Source organism: Coregonus clupeaformis, unplaced genomic scaffold, assembly GCF_020615455.1.
Source record: "Coregonus clupeaformis isolate EN_2021a unplaced genomic scaffold, ASM2061545v1 scaf0208, whole genome shotgun sequence".
NCBI lineage: Eukaryota > Metazoa > Chordata > Actinopteri > Salmoniformes > Salmonidae > Coregonus > Coregonus clupeaformis.
Genome location: NW_025533663.1, coordinates 352501 through 372440, shown reverse-complemented (window position 1 = coordinate 372440; position 19940 = coordinate 352501). Strand labels below are relative to the sequence as shown.

At 48.6% G+C, this 19940-nt stretch overlaps 1 protein-coding gene across 2 annotated transcripts in view; it reads left to right on the top strand.

Annotated features, from left to right (window-relative positions):
• paxbp1 (PAX3 and PAX7 binding protein 1) overlaps positions 1–19940 on the top strand; it is a 69221-nt gene that overhangs the window by 33376 nt on the left and 15905 nt on the right. For both annotated transcript variants that reach the window (XM_045214171.1, XM_041851497.2), the window contains exons 7-10: positions 609–798; positions 13393–13516; positions 14754–14865; positions 15476–15591. In XM_045214171.1, coding sequence (XP_045070106.1) covers positions 609–798; positions 13393–13516; positions 14754–14865; positions 15476–15591 — 542 coding nt within the window. The remainder of the gene's footprint in view (positions 1–608; positions 799–13392; positions 13517–14753; positions 14866–15475; positions 15592–19940) is intronic.

The window sequence follows — 19940 nt, the reverse complement described above, 5'->3', positions numbered from 1 at the left end:
GCGTCTGTCTGTCTGTCTGTCCTGTATGCCGTCCCAGGCTGAGCTCCAGTCCTGCTGAAAGCTGCTTTATAGTTAGCCCCTGACCACAGCGCTGTAGACCAATGGAATATTAGAGGCTGCTGCTGCCTGTTGAAATCACTGGCCACTTTAAGAAATGGAACACTAGTCACTTTAATAATGTTTACATATCTTGCACTACTTATCTCATATGTATATACTGCATTCTATTCTATAATATTCTACTGTATCTTAGTCCATGCCGCTCTGTCATTGCTTGTCCATATATGTATATATTCTTAAATCCCATTCCTTACTTAGATTTGTGTGTATTGGGTATATGTTGTGAAATTGTTAGATATTACTGCACTGTCGGAGCTAGAAGCACAAGCATTTCGCTACACCCGCTATAACATCTGCTAAATACGTGTATGTGACAAATACAATCTGATTTGATTTGAATACCACATCATATGTGTCTATTGACAGTTGTAAACCAAGCTTCATGGGATAACTTTACAGGACTCACCCTCTCTCTCTCTCTGTCTGTCTGTCTGTAGGCTCAGATCCACTCAACTCACCGTCTGTCTCGTGTGTGTGTGTGTCTCTAGGCTGAGCCAGATGCGTGTGGGGCATGATGCTAATGCTAAGCGCTACGATCAGATCCAGGAAGAACTCGAGGCAGCTCAGAACACCATTCGCCGCCTCGAGGGTTCGTCCAATGACGACGCAGAACAGTATAAATTCTTGCAAGAGATGCGAGGGTATGTTCGAGACTTGCTTGAGTGTTTCGGTGAAAAGGTAAGGGAGAAATTCTCTGCCTCCGTTCTTCGTTTTTATTTTGATATTTTTCTCTCGTGGGTTAAAATACTTTTTGAAATAAGAGCATAACAATTTGATATGTACTTTGACGTAAAAATTAGTTTTAAGTTCATTTCTGCTTTAAAATTACAACCTATGCCTTTTTTAGTTTAGAGCAATTGTTTTTTGCAGTATACTTCCATTTGGTGGTCTCGAACTGAATTGCTCTGATACTCATTAGTGCATGTCTGTATCAGAACTATCAACCGCTCCAATATTTATCATCTACTGAAATGTTTTATTTCATCTGACTGGTGTTAGTCCTACAGCAGGTGGTTCTAGGTGGTCTACCATCTTAACATCTGACTGGTGTTAGTCCTACAGCAGGTGGTTCTAGGTGGCCTCCCATCTGACTGGTGTTAGTTCTACAGCAGGTGGTTCTAGGTGGCCTCCCATCTGACTGGTGTTAGTTCTACAGCAGGTGGTTCTAGGTGGCCTCCCATCTGACTGGTGTTAGTTCTACAGCAGGTGGTTCTAGGTGGTCTCCCATCTGACTGGTGTTAGTTCTACAGCAGGTGGTTCTAGGTGGTCTACCATCTTAACATCTGACTGGTGTTAGTCCTACAGCAGGTGGTTCTAGGTGGCCTCCCATCTGACTGGTGTTAGTTCTACAGCAGGTGGTTCTAGGTGGCCTCCCATCTGACTGGTGTTAGTTCTACAGCAGGTGGTTCTAGGTGGCCTCCCATCTGACTGGTGTTAGTTCTACAGCAGGTGGTTCTAGGTGGTCTACCATCTGACTGGTGTTAGTTCTACAGCAGGTGGTTCTAGGTGGTCTACCATCTTAACATCTGACTGGTGTTAGTTCTACAGCAGGTGGTTCTAGGTGGTCTCCCATCTGACTGGTGTTAGTCCTACAGCAGGTGGTTCTAGGTGGTCTACCATCTTAACATCTGACTGGTGTTAGTCCTACAGCAGGTGGTTCTAGGTGGCCTCCCATCTGACTGGTGTTAGTTCTACAGCAGGTGGTTCTAGGTGGTCTACCATCTTACCATCTGACTGGTGTTAGTTCTACAGCAGGTGGTTCTAGGTGGTCTACCATCTGACTGGTGTTAGTTCTACAGCAGGTGGTTCTAGGTGGTCTACCATCTTAACATCTGACTGGTGTTAGTTCTACAGCAGGTGGTTCTAGGTGGTCTCCCATCTGACTGGTGTTAGTCCTACAGCAGGTGGTTCTAGGTGGTCTCCCATCTGACTGGTGTTAGTCCTACAGCAGGTGGTTCTAGGTGGCCTCCCATCTGACTGGTGTTAGTTCTACAGCAGGTGGTTCTAGGTGGTCTCCCATCTTAACATCTGACTGGTGTTAGTCCTACAGCAGGTGGTTCTAGGTGGTCTCCCATCTGACTGGTGTTAGTCCTACAGCAGGTGGTTCTAGGTGGTCTACCATCTTAACATCTGACTGGTGTTAGTCCTACAGCAGGTGGTTCTAGGTGGTCTACCATCTTAACATCTGACTGGTGTTAGTCCTACAGCAGGTGGTTCTAGGTGGCCTCCCATCTGACTGGTGTTAGTTCTACAGCAGGTGGTTCTAGGTGGTCTACCATCTTACCATCTGACTGGTGTTAGTTCTACAGCAGGTGGTTCTAGGTGGCCTCCCATCTTAACATCTGACTGGTGTTAGTTCTACAGCAGGTGGTTCTAGGTGGTCTCCCATCTTAACATCTGACTGGTGTTAGTTCTACAGCAGGTGGTTCTAGGTGGCCTCCCATCTTAACATCTGACTGGTGTTAGTCCTACAGCAGGTGGTTCTAGGTGGTCTCCCATCTTAACATCTGACTGGTGTTAGTCCTACAGCAGGTGGTTCTAGGTGGCCTCCCATCTTAACATCTGACTGGTGTTAGTCCTACAGCAGGTGGTTCTAGGTGGTCTCCCATCTTAACATCTGACTGGTGTTAGTCCTACAGCAGGTGGTTCTAGGTGGCCTCCCATCTGACTGGTGTTAGTCCTACAGCAGGTGGTTCTAGGTGGCCTCCCATCTGACTGGTGTTAGTCCTACAGCAGGTGGTTCTAGGTGGTCTCCCATCTTAACATCTGACTGGTGTTAGTTCTACAGCAGGTGGTTCTAGGTGGTCTCCCATCTGACTGGTGTTAGTCCTACAGCAGGTGGTTCTAGGTGGCCTCCCATCTTAACATCTGACTGGTGTTAGTTCTACAGCAGGTGGTTCTAGGTGGTCTAACATCTGACTGGTGTTAGTTCTACAGCAGGTGGTTCTAGGTGGCCTCCCATCTGACTGGTGTTAGTCCTACAGCAGGTGGTTCTAGGTGGTCTACCATCTTAACATCTGACTGGTGTTAGTCCTACAGCAGGTGGTTCTAGGTGGTCTACCATCTTAACATCTGACTGGTGTTAGTCCTACAGCAGGTGGTTCTAGGTGGTCTACCATCTTAACATCTGACTGGTGTTAGTCCTACAGCAGGTGGTTCTAGGTGGTCTACCATCTTAACATCTGACTGGTGTTAGTTCTACAGCAGGTGGTTCTAGGTGGCCTCCCATCTGACTGGTGTTAGTTCTACAGCAGGTGGTTCTAGGTGGTCTACCATCTTAACATCTGACTGGTGTTAGTTCTACAGCAGGTGGTTCTAGGTGGCCTCCCATCTGACTGGTGTTAGTCCTACAGCAGGTGGTTCTAGGTGGCCTCCCATCTTAACATCTGACTGGTGTTAGTTCTACAGCAGGTGGTTCTAGGTGGCCTCCCATCTGACTGGTGTTAGTCCTACAGCAGGTGGTTCTAGGTGGCCTCCCATCTTAACATCTGACTGGTGTTAGTCCTACAGCAGGTGGTTCTAGGTGGCCTCCCATCTTAACATCTGACTGGTGTTAGTTCTACAGCAGGTGGTTCTAGGTGGTCTCCCATCTGACTGGTGTTAGTCCTACAGCAGGTGGTTCTAGGTGGTCTACCATCTTAACATCTGACTGGTGTTAGTTCTACAGCAGGTGGTTCTAGGTGGTCTACCATCTGACTGGTGTTAGTCCTACAGCAGGTGGTTCTAGGTGGCCTCCCATCTGACTGGTGTTAGTTCTACAGCAGGTGGTTCTAGGTGGCCTCCCATCTGACTGGTGTTAGTTCTACAGCAGGTGGTTCTAGGTGGCCTCCCATCTGACTGGTGTTAGTTCTACAGCAGGTGGTTCTAGGTGGCCTCCCATCTTAACATCTGACTGGTGTTAGTTCTACAGCAGGTGGTTCTAGGTGGCCTCCCATCTGACTGGTGTTAGTTCTACAGCAGGTGGTTCTAGGTGGCCTCCCATCTTAACATCTGACTGGTGTTAGTTCTACAGCAGGTGGTTCTAGGTGGCCTCCCATCTGACTGGTGTTAGTTCTACAGCAGGTGGTTCTAGGTGGCCTCCCATCTGACTGGTGTTAGTTCTACAGCAGGTGGTTCTAGGTGGCCTCCCATCTTAACATCTGACTGGTGTTAGTCCTACAGCAGGTGGTTCTAGGTGGTCTACCATCTTAACATCTGACTGGTGTTAGTTCTACAGCAGGTGGTTCTAGGTGGCCTCCCATCTGACTGGTGTTAGTTCTACAGCAGGTGGTTCTAGGTGGTCTACCATCTTAACATCTGACTGGTGTTAGTTCTACAGCAGGTGGTTCTAGGTGGCCTCCCATCTGACTGGTGTTAGTCCTACAGCAGGTGGTTCTAGGTGGTCTACCATCTTAACATCTGACTGGTGTTAGTCCTACAGCAGGTGGTTCTAGGTGGTCTACCATCTTAACATCTGACTGGTGTTAGTTCTACAGCAGGTGGTTCTAGGTGGCCTCCCATCTGACTGGTGTTAGTCCTACAGCAGGTGGTTCTAGGTGGTCTACCATCTTAACATCTGACTGGTGTTAGTCCTACAGCAGGTGGTTCTAGGTGGTCTCCCATCTGACTGGTGTTAGTCCTACAGCAGGTGGTTCTAGGTGGTCTCCCATCTGACTGGTGTTAGTCCTACAGCAGGTGGTTCTAGGTGGTCTACCATCTTAACATCTGACTGGTGTTAGTCCTACAGCAGGTGGTTCTAGGTGGTCTCCCATCTTAACATCTGACTGGTGTTAGTCCTACAGCAGGTGGTTCTAGGTGGCCTCCCATCTTAACATCTGACTGGTGTTAGTCCTACAGCAGGTGGTTCTAGGTGGCCTCCCATCTGACTGGTGTTAGTCCTACAGCAGGTGGTTCTAGGTGGCCTCCCATCTGACTGGTGTTAGTTCTACAGCAGGTGGTTCTAGGTGGTCTACCATCTTAACATCTGACTGGTGTTAGTTCTACAGCAGGTGGTTCTAGGTGGCCTCCCATCTGACTGGTGTTAGTCCTACAGCAGGTGGTTCTAGGTGGCCTCCCATCTGACTGGTGTTAGTTCTACAGCAGGTGGTTCTAGGTGGTCTACCATCTTAACATCTGACTGGTGTTAGTTCTACAGCAGGTGGTTCTAGGTGGCCTCCCATCTTAACATCTGACTGGTGTTAGTTCTACAGCAGGTGGTTCTAGGTGGTCTCCCATCTTAACATCTGACTGGTGTTAGTCCTACAGCAGGTGGTTCTAGGTGGTCTCCCATCTGACTGGTGTTAGTCCTACAGCAGGTGGTTCTAGGTGGCCTCCCATCTTAACATCTGACTGGTGTTAGTTCTACAGCAGGTGGTTCTAGGTGGTCTAACATCTGACTGGTGTTAGTTCTACAGCAGGTGGTTCTAGGTGGTCTACCATCTTAACATCTGACTGGTGTTAGTCCTACAGCAGGTGGTTCTAGGTGGTCTACCATCTTAACATCTGACTGGTGTTAGTCCTACAGCAGGTGGTTCTAGGTGGTCTACCATCTTAACATCTGACTGGTGTTAGTTCTACAGCAGGTGGTTCTAGGTGGCCTCCCATCTGACTGGTGTTAGTTCTACAGCAGGTGGTTCTAGGTGGTCTACCATCTTAACATCTGACTGGTGTTAGTTCTACAGCAGGTGGTTCTAGGTGGCCTCCCATCTGACTGGTGTTAGTCCTACAGCAGGTGGTTCTAGGTGGCCTCCCATCTTAACATCTGACTGGTGTTAGTTCTACAGCAGGTGGTTCTAGGTGGCCTCCCATCTTAACATCTGACTGGTGTTAGTTCTACAGCAGGTGGTTCTAGGTGGTCTCCCATCTGACTGGTGTTAGTCCTACAGCAGGTGGTTCTAGGTGGTCTACCATCTTAACATCTGACTGGTGTTAGTTCTACAGCAGGTGGTTCTAGGTGGCCTCCCATCTGACTGGTGTTAGTTCTACAGCAGGTGGTTCTAGGTGGCCTCCCATCTTAACATCTGACTGGTGTTAGTCCTACAGCAGGTGGTTCTAGGTGGTCTACCATCTTAACATCTGACTGGTGTTAGTTCTACAGCAGGTGGTTCTAGGTGGTCTACCATCTGACTGGTGTTAGTCCTACAGCAGGTGGTTCTAGGTGGTCTACCATCTTAACATCTGACTGGTGTTAGTCCTACAGCAGGTGGTTCTAGGTGGCCTCCCATCTGACTGGTGTTAGTTCTACAGCAGGTGGTTCTAGGTGGTCTACCATCTTAACATCTGACTGGTGTTAGTTCTACAGCAGGTGGTTCTAGGTGGTCTCCCATCTGACTGGTGTTAGTTCTACAGCAGGTGGTTCTAGGTGGTCTCCCATCTGACTGGTGTTAGTTCTACAGCAGGTGGTTCTAGGTGGCCTCCCATCTGACTGGTGTTAGTCCTACAGCAGGTGGTTCTAGGTGGCCTCCCATCTGACTGGTGTTAGTTCTACAGCAGGTGGTTCTAGGTGGTCTACCATCTTAACATCTGACTGGTGTTAGTCCTACAGCAGGTGGTTCTAGGTGGCCTCCCATCTGACTGGTGTTAGTTCTACAGCAGGTGGTTCTAGGTGGTCTACCATCTTAACATCTGACTGGTGTTAGTTCTACAGCAGGTGGTTCTAGGTGGTCTCCCATCTGACTGGTGTTAGTTCTACAGCAGGTGGTTCTAGGTGGTCTCCCATCTGACTGGTGTTAGTTTTACAGCAGGTGGTTCTAGGTGGCCTCCCATCTTAACATCTGACTGGTGTTAGTCCTACAGCAGGTGGTTCTAGGTGGCCTCCCATCTGACTGGTGTTAGTTCTACAGCAGGTGGTTCTAGGTGGTCTACCATCTTAACATCTGACTGGTGTTAGTTCTACAGCAGGTGGTTCTAGGTGGCCTCCCATCTTAACATCTGACTGGTGTTAGTTCTACAGCAGGTGGTTCTAGGTGGCCTCCCATCTTAACATCTGACTGGTGTTAGTTCTACAGCAGGTGGTTCTAGGTGGCCTCCCATCTGACTGGTGTTAGTCCTACAGCAGGTGGTTCTAGGTGGCCTCCCATCTTAACATCTGACTGGTGTTAGTCCTACAGCAGGTGGTTCTAGGTGGTCTACCATCTTAACATCTGACTGGTGTTAGTCCTACAGCAGGTGGTTCTAGGTGGTCTCCCATCTGACTGGTGTTAGTCCTACAGCAGGTGGTTCTAGGTGGCCTCCCATCTGACTGGTGTTAGTTCTACAGCAGGTGGTTCTAGGTGGCCTCCCATCTGACTGGTGTTAGTCCTACAGCAGGTGGTTCTAGGTGGCCTCCCATCTGACTGGTGTTAGTCCTACAGCAGGTGGTTCTAGGTGGTCTACCATCTGACTGGTGTTAGTTCTACAGCAGGTGGTTCTAGGTGGTCTACCATCTTAACATCTGACTGGTGTTAGTCCTACAGCAGGTGGTTCTAGGTGGTCTACCATCTTAACATCTGACTGGTGTTAGTCCTACAGCAGGTGGTTCTAGGTGGTCTACCATCTGACTGGTGTTAGTTCTACAGCAGGTGGTTCTAGGTGGTCTACCATCTTAACATCTGACTGGTGTTAGTTCTACAGCAGGTGGTTCTAGGTGGCCTCCCATCTTAACATCTGACTGGTGTTAGTCCTACAGCAGGTGGTTCTAGGTGGTCTACCATCTTAACATCTGACTGGTGTTAGTCCTACAGCAGGTGGTTCTAGGTGGCCTCCCATCTGACTGGTGTTAGTCCTACAGCAGGTGGTTCTAGGTGGTCTACCATCTTAACATCTGACTGGTGTTAGTCCTACAGCAGGTGGTTCTAGGTGGTCTACCATCTTAACATCTGACTGGTGTTAGTTCTACAGCAGGTGGTTCTAGGTGGCCTCCCATCTGACTGGTGTTAGTCCTACAGCAGGTGGTTCTAGGTGGTCTACCATCTTAACATCTGACTGGTGTTAGTCCTACAGCAGGTGGTTCTAGGTGGTCTACCATCTTAACATCTGACTGGTGTTAGTTCTACAGCAGGTGGTTCTAGGTGGCCTCCCATCTGACTGGTGTTAGTTCTACAGCAGGTGGTTCTAGGTGGTCTACCATCTTAACATCTGACTGGTGTTAGTGCTACAGCAGGTGGTTCTAGGTGGTCTCCCATCTGACTGGTGTTAGTCCTACAGCAGGTGGTTCTAGGTGGTCTACCATCTTAACATCTGACTGGTGTTAGTGCTACAGCAGGTGGTTCTAGGTGGTCTCCCATCTGACTGGTGTTAGTCCTACAGCAGGTGGTTCTAGGTGGTCTACCATCTTAACATCTGACTGGTGTTAGTTCTACAGCAGGTGGTTCTAGGTGGTCTACCATCTTAACATCTGACTGGTGTTAGTCCTACAGCAGGTGGTTCTAGGTGGTCTCCCATCTTAACATCTGACTGGTGTTAGTCCTACAGCAGGTGGTTCTAGGTGGCCTCCCATCTGACTGGTGTTAGTTCTACAGCAGGTGGTTCTAGGTGGCCTCCCCATCTGACTGGTGTTAGTCCTACAGCAGGTGGTTCTAGGTGGTCTCCCATCTTAACATCTGACTGGTGTTAGTTCTACAGCAGGTGGTTCTAGGTGGTCTACCATCTTAACATCTGACTGGTGTTAGTCCTACAGCAGGTGGTTCTAGGTGGCCTCCCATCTGACTGGTGTTAGTTTTACAGCAGGTGGTTCTAGGTGGTCTACCATCTTAACATCTGACTGGTGTTAGTTCTACAGCAGGTGGTTCTAGGTGGCCTCCCATCTGACTGGTGTTAGTTCTACAGCAGGTGGTTCTAGGTGGCCTCCCATCTTAACATCTGACTGGTGTTAGTCCTACAGCAGGTGGTTCTAGGTGGCCTCCCATCTTAACATCTGACTGGTGTTAGTCCTACAGCAGGTGGTTCTAGGTGGTCTACCATCTTAACATCTGACTGGTGTTAGTCCTACAGCAGGTGGTTCTAGGTGGTCTACCATCTGACTGGTGTTAGTTCTACAGCAGGTGGTTCTAGGTGGTCTACCATCTTAACATCTGACTGGTGTTAGTTCTACAGCAGGTGGTTCTAGGTGGCCTCCCATCTTAACATCTGACTGGTGTTAGTCCTACAGCAGGTGGTTCTAGGTGGTCTACCATCTTAACATCTGACTGGTGTTAGTCCTACAGCAGGTGGTTCTAGGTGGCCTCCCATCTGACTGGTGTTAGTCCTACAGCAGGTGGTTCTAGGTGGTCTACCATCTTAACATCTGACTGGTGTTAGTCCTACAGCAGGTGGTTCTAGGTGGTCTACCATCTTAACATCTGACTGGTGTTAGTTCTACAGCAGGTGGTTCTAGGTGGCCTCCCATCTGACTGGTGTTAGTCCTACAGCAGGTGGTTCTAGGTGGTCTACCATCTTAACATCTGACTGGTGTTAGTCCTACAGCAGGTGGTTCTAGGTGGTCTACCATCTTAACATCTGACTGGTGTTAGTTCTACAGCAGGTGGTTCTAGGTGGCCTCCCATCTGACTGGTGTTAGTTCTACAGCAGGTGGTTCTAGGTGGTCTACCATCTTAACATCTGACTGGTGTTAGTGCTACAGCAGGTGGTTCTAGGTGGTCTCCCATCTGACTGGTGTTAGTCCTACAGCAGGTGGTTCTAGGTGGTCTACCATCTTAACATCTGACTGGTGTTAGTGCTACAGCAGGTGGTTCTAGGTGGTCTCCCATCTGACTGGTGTTAGTCCTACAGCAGGTGGTTCTAGGTGGTCTACCATCTTAACATCTGACTGGTGTTAGTTCTACAGCAGGTGGTTCTAGGTGGTCTACCATCTTAACATCTGACTGGTGTTAGTCCTACAGCAGGTGGTTCTAGGTGGTCTCCCATCTTAACATCTGACTGGTGTTAGTCCTACAGCAGGTGGTTCTAGGTGGCCTCCCATCTGACTGGTGTTAGTTCTACAGCAGGTGGTTCTAGGTGGCCTCCCATCTGACTGGTGTTAGTCCTACAGCAGGTGGTTCTAGGTGGTCTCCCATCTTAACATCTGACTGGTGTTAGTTCTACAGCAGGTGGTTCTAGGTGGTCTACCATCTTAACATCTGACTGGTGTTAGTCCTACAGCAGGTGGTTCTAGGTGGCCTCCCATCTGACTGGTGTTAGTTTTACAGCAGGTGGTTCTAGGTGGTCTACCATCTTAACATCTGACTGGTGTTAGTTCTACAGCAGGTGGTTCTAGGTGGCCTCCCATCTGACTGGTGTTAGTTCTACAGCAGGTGGTTCTAGGTGGCCTCCCATCTTAACATCTGACTGGTGTTAGTCCTACAGCAGGTGGTTCTAGGTGGCCTCCCATCTTAACATCTGACTGGTGTTAGTCCTACAGCAGGTGGTTCTAGGTGGCCTCCCATCTTAACATCTGACTGGTGTTAGTCCTACAGCAGGTGGTTCTAGGTGGCCTCCCATCTGACTGGTGTTAGTCCTACAGCAGGTGGTTCTAGGTGGCCTCCCATCTGACTGGTGTTAGTCCTACAGCAGGTGGTTCTAGGTGGCCTCCCATCTGACTGGTGTTAGTCCTACAGCAGGTGGTTCTAGGTGGTCTACCATCTTAACATCTGACTGGTGTTAGTTCTACAGCAGGTGGTTCTAGGTGGCCTCCCATCTGACTGGTGTTAGTTCTACAGCAGGTGGTTCTAGGTGGCCTCCCATCTTAACATCTGACTGGTGTTAGTTCTACAGCAGGTGGTTCTAGGTGGCCTCCCATCTGACTGGTGTTAGTTCTACAGCAGGTGGTTCTAGGTGGCCTCCCATCTTAACATCTGACTGGTGTTAGTTCTACAGCAGGTGGTTCTAGGTGGCCTCCCATCTGACTGGTGTTAGTTCTACAGCAGGTGGTTCTAGGTGGTCTACCATCTTAACATCTGACTGGTGTTAGTTCTACAGCAGGTGGTTCTAGGTGGCCTCCCATCTGACTGGTGTTAGTTCTACAGCAGGTGGTTCTAGGTGGCCTCCCATCTTAACATCTGACTGGTGTTAGTTCTACAGCAGGTGGTTCTAGGTGGCCTCCCATCTGACTGGTGTTAGTTCTACAGCAGGTGGTTCTAGGTGGCCTCCCATCTTAACATCTGACTGGTGTTAGTCCTACAGCAGGTGGTTCTAGGTGGTCTAACATCTGACTGGTGTTAGTCCTACAGCAGGTGGTTCTAGTTGGCCTCCCATCTGACTGGTGTTAGTCCTACAGCAGGTGGTTCTAGGTGGCCTCCCATCTGACTGGTGTTAGTTCTACAGCAGGTGGTTCTAGGTGGCCTCCCATCTGACTGGTGTTAGTCCTACAGCAGGTGGTTCTAGGTGGCCTCCCATCTGACTGGTGTTAGTCCTACAGCAGGTGGTTCTAGGTGGCCTCCCATCTGACTGGTGTTAGTCCTACAGCAGGTGGTTCTAGGTGGTCTACCATCTTAACATCTGACTGGTGTTAGTTCTACAGCAGGTGGTTCTAGGTGGTCTCCCATCTGACTGGTGTTAGTTCTACAGCAGGTGGTTCTAGGTGGCCTCCCATCTTAACATCTGACTGGTGTTAGTCCTACAGCAGGTGGTTCTAGGTGGTCTACCATCTGACTGGTGTTAGTTTTACAGCAGGTGGTTCTAGGTGGTCTACCATCTTAACATCTGACTGGTGTTAGTTCTACAGCAGGTGGTTCTAGGTGGTCTACCATCTGACTGGTGGTAGTTCTACAGCAGGTGGTTCTAGGTGGTCTACCATCTTAACATCTGACTGGTGTTAGTTCTACAGCAGGTGGTTCTAGGTGGTATCCCATCTGACTGGTGTTAGTTCTACAGCAGGTGGTTCTAGGTGGCCTCCCATCTTAACATCTGACTGGTGTTAGTCCTACAGCAGGTGGTTCTAGGTGGTCTACCATCTGACTGGTGTTAGTTTTACAGCAGGTGGTTCTAGGTGGTCTACCATCTGACTGGTGGTAGTTCTACAGCAGGTGGTTCTAGGTGGCCTCCCATCTGACTGGTGTTAGTTTTACAGCAGGTGGTTCTAGGTGGTCTACCATCTGACTGGTGGTAGTTCTACAGCAGGTGGTTCTAGGTGGTCTACCATCTTAACATCTGACTGGTGTTAGTTCTACAGCAGGTGGTTCTAGGTGGCCTCCCATCTGACTGGTGTTAGTTCTACAGCAGGTGGTTCTAGGTGGCCTCCCATCTTAACATCTGACTGGTGTTAGTCCTACAGCAGGTGGTTCTAGGTGGCCTCCCATCTTAACATCTGACTGGTGTTAGTCCTACAGCAGGTGGTTCTAGGTGGCCTCCCATCTGACTGGTGTTAGTTCTACAGCAGGTGGTTCTAGGTGGCCTCCCATCTTAACATCTGACTGGTGTTAGTTCTACAGCAGGTGGTTCTAGGTGGCCTCCCATCTTAACATCTGACTGGTGTTAGTTTTACAGCAGGTGGTTCTAGGTGGCCTCCCATCTTAACATCTGACTGGTGTTAGTTTTACAGCAGGTGGTTCTAGGTGGCCTCCCATCTTAACATCTGACTGGTGTTAGTTCTACAGCAGGTGGTTCTAGGTGGTCTAACATCTGACTGGTGTTAGTCCTACAGCAGGTGGTTCTAGGTGGCCTCCCATCTGACTGGTGTTAGTCCTACAGCAGGTGGTTCTAGGTGGCCTCCCATCTTAACATCTGACTGGTGTTAGTTCTACAGCAGGTGGTTCTAGGTGGCCTCCCATCTGACTGGTGTTAGTCCTACAGCAGGTGGTTCTAGGTGGTCTCCCATCTGACTGGTGTTAGTTCTACAGCAGGTGGTTCTAGGTGGTCTACAGAGAGAGGAGGAGAAGGACCCTAGTCTCTATGCACCTGTTAGCTGAACTGACTATCAGCCTCTCTCTTTAACACTCACTTCCTCCTTCAGCTCTCCTTAGAGGAATGATGCATGATGGTTAATGGAGTCTCTTTGGTGTGGGGGCTGAGAACGTTGTGAAAAAGCTCACTGACTGCACAGTTCAAACTAAAAGCTCTGGCTTGTTAGTAAAGGAAAGCTGAAATAGCGCTGATGTTGGTCCATGTTTATAGATGTAGAATGAACACAGAGTAACACCTTGATTGAAAATAACTACAATATTTAACTTTGACTGATATTCCTGTCTATATTCAACCTCACAACACAATTGGACTTGTCACCTGTCAGTCAAGCGTCTCTCTGGCCCTTGCACCAATGAGGTCTCCCGGTGGCCGGTCAGCCTGAGCAGGGCTTTGTTCCGTGTCGAGGTCAGAGGTGACATGTGGGCGTGTATGTTTCAGGTTCCCAGCGTGGTGGAGCTGGAGGGCGCCATGCACCAGTTACTAAGGCAACGGGCCTGTCGGCTGGTCCAGCGGCGCCAGGATGATATTAAAGATGAATCGGCGGAGTTTGCAAGCCTTTCAAGTCAGTCCATCTTGAAGGTTTTTATTCTTTACTCGAACGGCATCGTTGGTTCTCTGTGTCTGTGTCTGTGTCTGTGTGTGTGTGTGTGTGTGTGTGTGTGTGTGTGTGTGTGTGTGTGTGTGTGTGTGTGTGTGTGTGTGTGTGTGTGTGTGTGTGTGTGTGTGTGTGTGTGTGTGTGTGTGTGTGTGGTGGTGTGTACGTGTGAAGCCCCCCAACTCTTATTTTCCTTAAGTGTTAACCCCCACTCCCCAAAACCCTTCTCATCTCTCCCTGTCTTACCCAAACCCTTCTCATCTCTCCCTGTCTTACCCAAACCCTTCTCATCTCTCCCTGTCTTACCCAAACCCTTCTCATCTCTCCCTGTCTTACCCAAACCCTTCTCATCTCTCCCTGTCTTACCCAAACCCTTCTCATCTCTCCCTGTCTTACCCAAACCCTTCTCATCTCTCCCTGTCTTACCCAAACCCTTCTCATCTCTCCCTGTCTGTGAGTGGTGCGAGCCTTGTTGTCAAGTGAGCTTGGTGAGAGTGAGAGAGAGAGAGAGAGGTGATCTTGAGTCCTGACTGCACAGTGTGACGTGTAAAGGGACGAGGCTGTTTCAGCTTTGCTCCATCTGTTGTGGCTGAGATGACTGTGGCAGACCGAACCACAGACGGTCTGTCTGTAGTTGTCTGTAGACCTGTAGTCCTTTGAATCACTGACTAAAACGCCATAAAATCAGTGACCAAAAGCTATGACCGTGACGTCAGTGAGTCACTGACACAGACAGGTCCTAAAGTGAATGCTAGTTGATATGATGCTGCTGACCACAGACAGGTAAGTGTTAAGTGGATTCAGTGATAATCCAAGCAGAACATCAATGCATTACGACTGTAGACCAGGACAGTTAATCAAACGGATAATGTTTCTGTGCTGTGAATAGGTTTAGATTAATCCGTTCGGCTGATAATTATTGACACGTCTAATATTCATAAATAGTTCAATAAATATGATCCTGGTGTCAAATGCAGAAATGCCTTTTTCATGAAAAAGTTATTTACAAATGTGTTGCATTATTATTTAGTCAGTATAAATGGTGTGTAGGCTAGTTTAGTCAGGTGGAGTCTAGATTAAGCATGTTGGAGTCTAGATTAAGCCAGGTGGAGTTGAGGTGTAGTCTAGATTAAGCCAGGTGGAGTTGAGGTGAGGGCTCTCTGTCCCGTCCTCAGGTCTCTAACCTTTGACCTGTCTCTTCCAGGTAAGGCTGTGATGGCTCCTAACCTCATGTCTCCTGACTCGTTTGGGAGAGACAGGACCGTCTATCAGGAGCACGCCAGACAGCGGAGGATCGCTGAACGGGAAGCCCGACGGTACGATGCTACGCTAACACACTCACAGCTTTTTAAAATATTCATATTCAGTCAGTATAAATGTTGTGCAGGCTAGGTGTTGTTGAGGTGAGGGCTGTCTATCAGGAGAACGCTTAGACGAAGGAGGATCGCAGAGCGGGAGGCACTAGCTGGAGATACAAGACCTCAGCGCAAAGATCTGAAGCCTTCAACTCACTCATAGTTTTAAAGTGATATTTCACTTTTTTTCAAACTTTGTCAGATGTTTTTACCTTTTCAAGGTACATGACAACAGGACACTCCCAAGGTATGAAAACATCTGAAATATCTCTTTAAATAGAGCTATGCTGTCCCCTAGTGTTAAATTGTAGTTATCACATGTTGAATGTACTCATGAGATCAAACATGCTCTGAATGCAGCCCCATACATAGTCTTGTCCCCTTGGGGCGCGTCTCAATACTCTAAAGCTGCACCCTCTCCCGGTAGGCATCAATCACTGAAGGAGAGGAGGTCACTACATTATTGAGATGCACCCTTCTTGTTAGCAGTTCTGAATGACCCAAATGGATTTTTATCGATGAAAACAATGTCTTGTGTGATTGGCTAACATTGTTTGTGGGGCGGGCCTAGAACGCGGCGGCGGCAGGCACGGGAGCAGAACGGGAAGAGGGCGGAGCATAGCGAGGGGCTGTCCTCCGACGATGAGGAGACTTCCACTGACCTCACATCATACTGCCTGGAGAGAGGTACCTTCACACCCTTCTCCCTCCATCAGCACATACCTTCAGACCCTTCTCCCTCCATCAGCACATACCTTCAGACCCTTCTCCCTCCATCAGCACATACCTTCACACCCTTCTCCCTCCATCAGCACATACCTTCACACCCTTCTCCCTCCATCAGCACATACCTTCAGACCCTTCTCCCTCCATCAGCACATACCTTCAGACCCTTCTCCCTCCATCAGCACATACCTTCAGACCCTTCTCTCTCATCTCCTTCACTATGTTTCAGTTGGATATTCTGTACATTTACCTTCTCTCATTTTCTTTCCACATCCCTTCAGATCCTAAAGCTTTCTTCTTCTTTATCTCTACTTTGTAGTACCGTATTTTCCGCACTATAAGGCGCACCGGATTATAAGGCGCACCTTCAATGAATGGCCTATTTTAGAACTGTTTTCATATATAGGGCGCACCGGATTATAAGGCGCATAGAATAGAAGATACTGTAGTCAAACGAATTGACTGGGGTTGCGTTATGCATCCACTAGATGGAGCTGTGCTAAAAGGAATGTCAACAAAACAGTCAGATAAAGTCAAACTTTATTAAGCGTTCTGACAACTCCGTTCACTCCCATGGTAATGTTGTTCAAACGTTAATGTGCATATTAACAATATCTCCCAGCCTTGCTCACTCTTCTCCCAAACGTGGAGGGGAACCTTTCCCTGATTCAGTAAACACGTAGTAAAAGAAACAGTCTGATACCACTAAATCAAACGTTAGTGCATAACTCAACATTGTTCAGTTACATATAACACGTAAAGCTCACTTTTTCAGTTCATTCCCCATCCACGAACCCCTCGAATTCTTCTTCTTCAGTGTCCGAATTGAACAGTTGGGCGACTACGGCATCCAACCTGCCCGGCTCCCTCTCGTCATTATCCGAGTCAGTGTCGCTGCTGTTGCCTGGCAGTTCAGATATTATTCCTGCCTTCGTGAAAGCTTTGACCACAGTTGAGACCGATATATCAGCCCAGGCATCCACGATCCATTGGCAGATAGTGGCGTAAGTCGCCCGGCGCTGTCTCCCCGTCTTGGTGAACGTGTGTTCGCCTTCTGTCATCCACTGCTCCCACGCAGCTCGCAGTCTAGCTTTGAACGCCCTGTTGACACCAATATCTAGCGGCTGGAGTTCTTTAGTTAATCCACCCGGAATGACGGCAAGCTCCGAATTAGTTTGCTTCACTTGTTTTTTTGACAGCATCGGTGATATGGGCGCGCATTGAGTCGTAGATCAATAGGGACGGAGCTGTGTGGAAAAAAGCCACCCGGTCTCTTGACGTAAATTTCTCTCAGCCACTCACTCATCTTTTCCTCATCCATCCATCCCTTCGGGCTAGCTTTGATGACGACGCCGGCTGGAAAGTTCTCTTTTGGCAAGGTCTTCCTCTTGAAAATAATCATGGGTGGAAGTTTCTGGCCATTAGCCTGGCAGGCGAGAACTACAGTGAAGGATGACTTCTCATTCCCTGTGGTACGTACAGACACCGTACTGGTCCCCGTTTTCTCCACAGTGCGGTTCACGGGAATATCAAAGGTGAGTGGAACCTCGTCCATGTTGGTGATGTGCTCTGGCCGGATCTTCTTTTCAGTGATCTTATTTTTGCAGTATGCGCGGAAAGTGACCAGCTTTTCTTGGTAATCTTTTGGCAGTTGCTGCGAGACGGTAGTTCGTGTGCGGATGGAGAGATTACGTCTTTTCATAAAACGAAAGCACCAAGAAGGACCGCCTCGAAATTCATCGATTGTCATGTCCCGTGCTAGCGCTGTTGCCTTCATTCGAATAGTGACTGTAGAGACGCTTCTACTTGCTGCTCTCTGTTCAACAACCCACTGTTCGAGTTTGTCCTCTAACTGTGGCCATCTCGCTTTGTTCCCGCGGAAACTCTGTTTAGTCTTCTTTACTTGGCGCAGGTCATCTTCTTGCTTCCTCCACTTCCGTACCATTGATTCATTAATGTTGAATTCTCTCGCTGCTGCTCTATTCCCATATTCTACTGCATGACCGACAGCCTTGAGCTTGAACTCTGCGTCGTAAGCGTGTCTCTTGAAAGGTGCCATTTTGGGGTCTTTATACACACACAAGTGGTGTGGGACTGTGAGTAAGCACAATACCGGTGTGTACTGGCTACCGTAATGCTGCAAGTGGTGCGGCTTTGTAGTTTACCAGTCGTACTGAAACATTTCATTATTATTACATTGTTTTTATTGGTTTTTCATACTGAAACATTTTGACAGAGCACCTTGAGCGCCGTGTACAACCAGTATGGATCAATCAATTAACCAATTGATCCATACATAAGGCGCTCCGGATTATAAGGCGCACTGTCGTTTTTTGAGAAAATGAAAGGCTTTTAAGTGCGCCTTATAGTGCGGAAAATACGGTAGTAACAGTAGCAGTAACCGTAGTAGTAGTAGTAGCAGTAGCAGTAGCAGTAGCAGTAGCAGTAGTAGTAGTAGTAGTAGTAGTAGTAGTAGTAGCAGTGGTAGTAGTAGTAGTGGTAGTAGCAGTAGTAGTAGTATTAGCAGTGTTTGATCTGGGGTTGGTATCATCTTTACATTTACGTAATTTAGCAGATGCTCTTATCCAGAGCGACTTACAAATTGGTGCATTCACCTTGTGATGGGACAACCACTTTACAATATTTTTTTTATTTTGGGGGTGGTAGAAGGATTACTTTATCCTATCCCAGGTATTCCTTAAAGAGGTGGGGTTTCAAGTGTCTCCAGGAGGTGGTGAGTGACTCCGCTGTCCTGGCGTCGTGAGGGAGCTTGTTCCACCATTGGGGTGCCAGAGCAGCGAACAGTTTTGACTGGGCTGAGCGGGAACTATGCTTCCGCAGAGGAAGGGGAGCCAGCAGGCCAGAGGTGGATGAACGCAATGCCCTCGTTTGGGTGTAGGGACTGATCAGAGCCTGAAGGTACGGAGGTGCCGTTCCCCTCACAGCTCCATAGGCAAGCACCATGGTCTTGTAGCAGATGCGAGCTTCAACTGGAAACCAGTGGAGTGTGCGGAGGAGCGGGGTGACGTGAGAGAACTTGGGAAGGTTGAACACCAGACCGGCTGCGGCATTCTGGATGAGTTGTAGGGGTTTAATGGCACAGGCTGGGAGCCCAGCCAACAGCGAGTTGCAGTAATCCAGACGGGAGATGACAAGTGCCTGGATTAGGACCTGTGCCGCTTCCTGTGTAAGGCAGGGTCGTACTCTCTGAATGTTGTAGAGCATGAACCTACAGGATCGGGTCACCGCCTTGATGTTAGCGGAGAACGACAGGGTGTTGTCCAGGGTCATGCCAAGGCTCTTCGCACTCTGGGAGGAGGACACAACGGAGTTATCAACCGTGATGGCGAGATCATGGAACGGGCAGTCCTTCCCCGGGAGGAAGAGCAGCTCCAACTTGCCGAGGTTCAGCTTGAGGTGGTGATCCGTCATCCATACTGATATGTCTGCCAGACATGCAGAGATGCGATTCGCCACCTGGTTATCAGAAGGGGGAAAGGAGAAGATTAGTTGTGTGCCGTCTGCGTAGCAATGATAGGAGAGGCCATGTGAGGATATGACAGAGCCAAGTGACTTGGTGTATAGAGAGAAAAGGAGAGGGCCTAGAACTGAGCCCTGGGGGACACCAGTGGTGAGAGCACGTGGTGCGGAGACAGATTCTCGCCACGCCACTTGGTAGGAGCGACCGGTCAGGTAGGACGCAATCCAAGAGTGAGCCGCGCCGGAGATGCCCAGCTCGGAGAGGGTGGAGAGGAGGATCTGATGGTTCACAGTATCAAAGGCAGCAGACAGGTCTAGAAGGACAAGAGCAGAGGAGAGAGAGTTAGCTTTAGCAGTGCGGAGAGCCTCCGTGACACAGAGAAGAGCAGTCTCAGTTGAATGACCAGTCTTCAAACCTGACTGGTTTGGATCAAGAAGGTCATTCTGAGAGAGATAGCAAGAGAGTTGGCTAGAGATGGCACGCTCAAGAGTTTTGGAGAGAACTCTAGACTGTGTAGTAGTAGTAGTAGTAGTAGTAGTAGTAGTAGTAGTAGTAGTAGTGTTTGATCTGGGGTTAGGTATTGAGTTGTCCTCTTGGCCAGGTCTCCCTTGTAAAAGATGTCTTCTGAACTCAATGGGACGTCCTGGATAAGTAAAGGTTAAATCCAATAGTGTGATTATATTTATCTTGTTTTATTTCCAGATCGTATAGTGTGATTATATTTATCTGGTTTTATTTCCAGATCGTATAGTGTGATTATATTGATCTTGTTTATTTCCAGATCGTATATTGTGTGATTATATTGATCTTGTTTATTTCCAGATCGTAT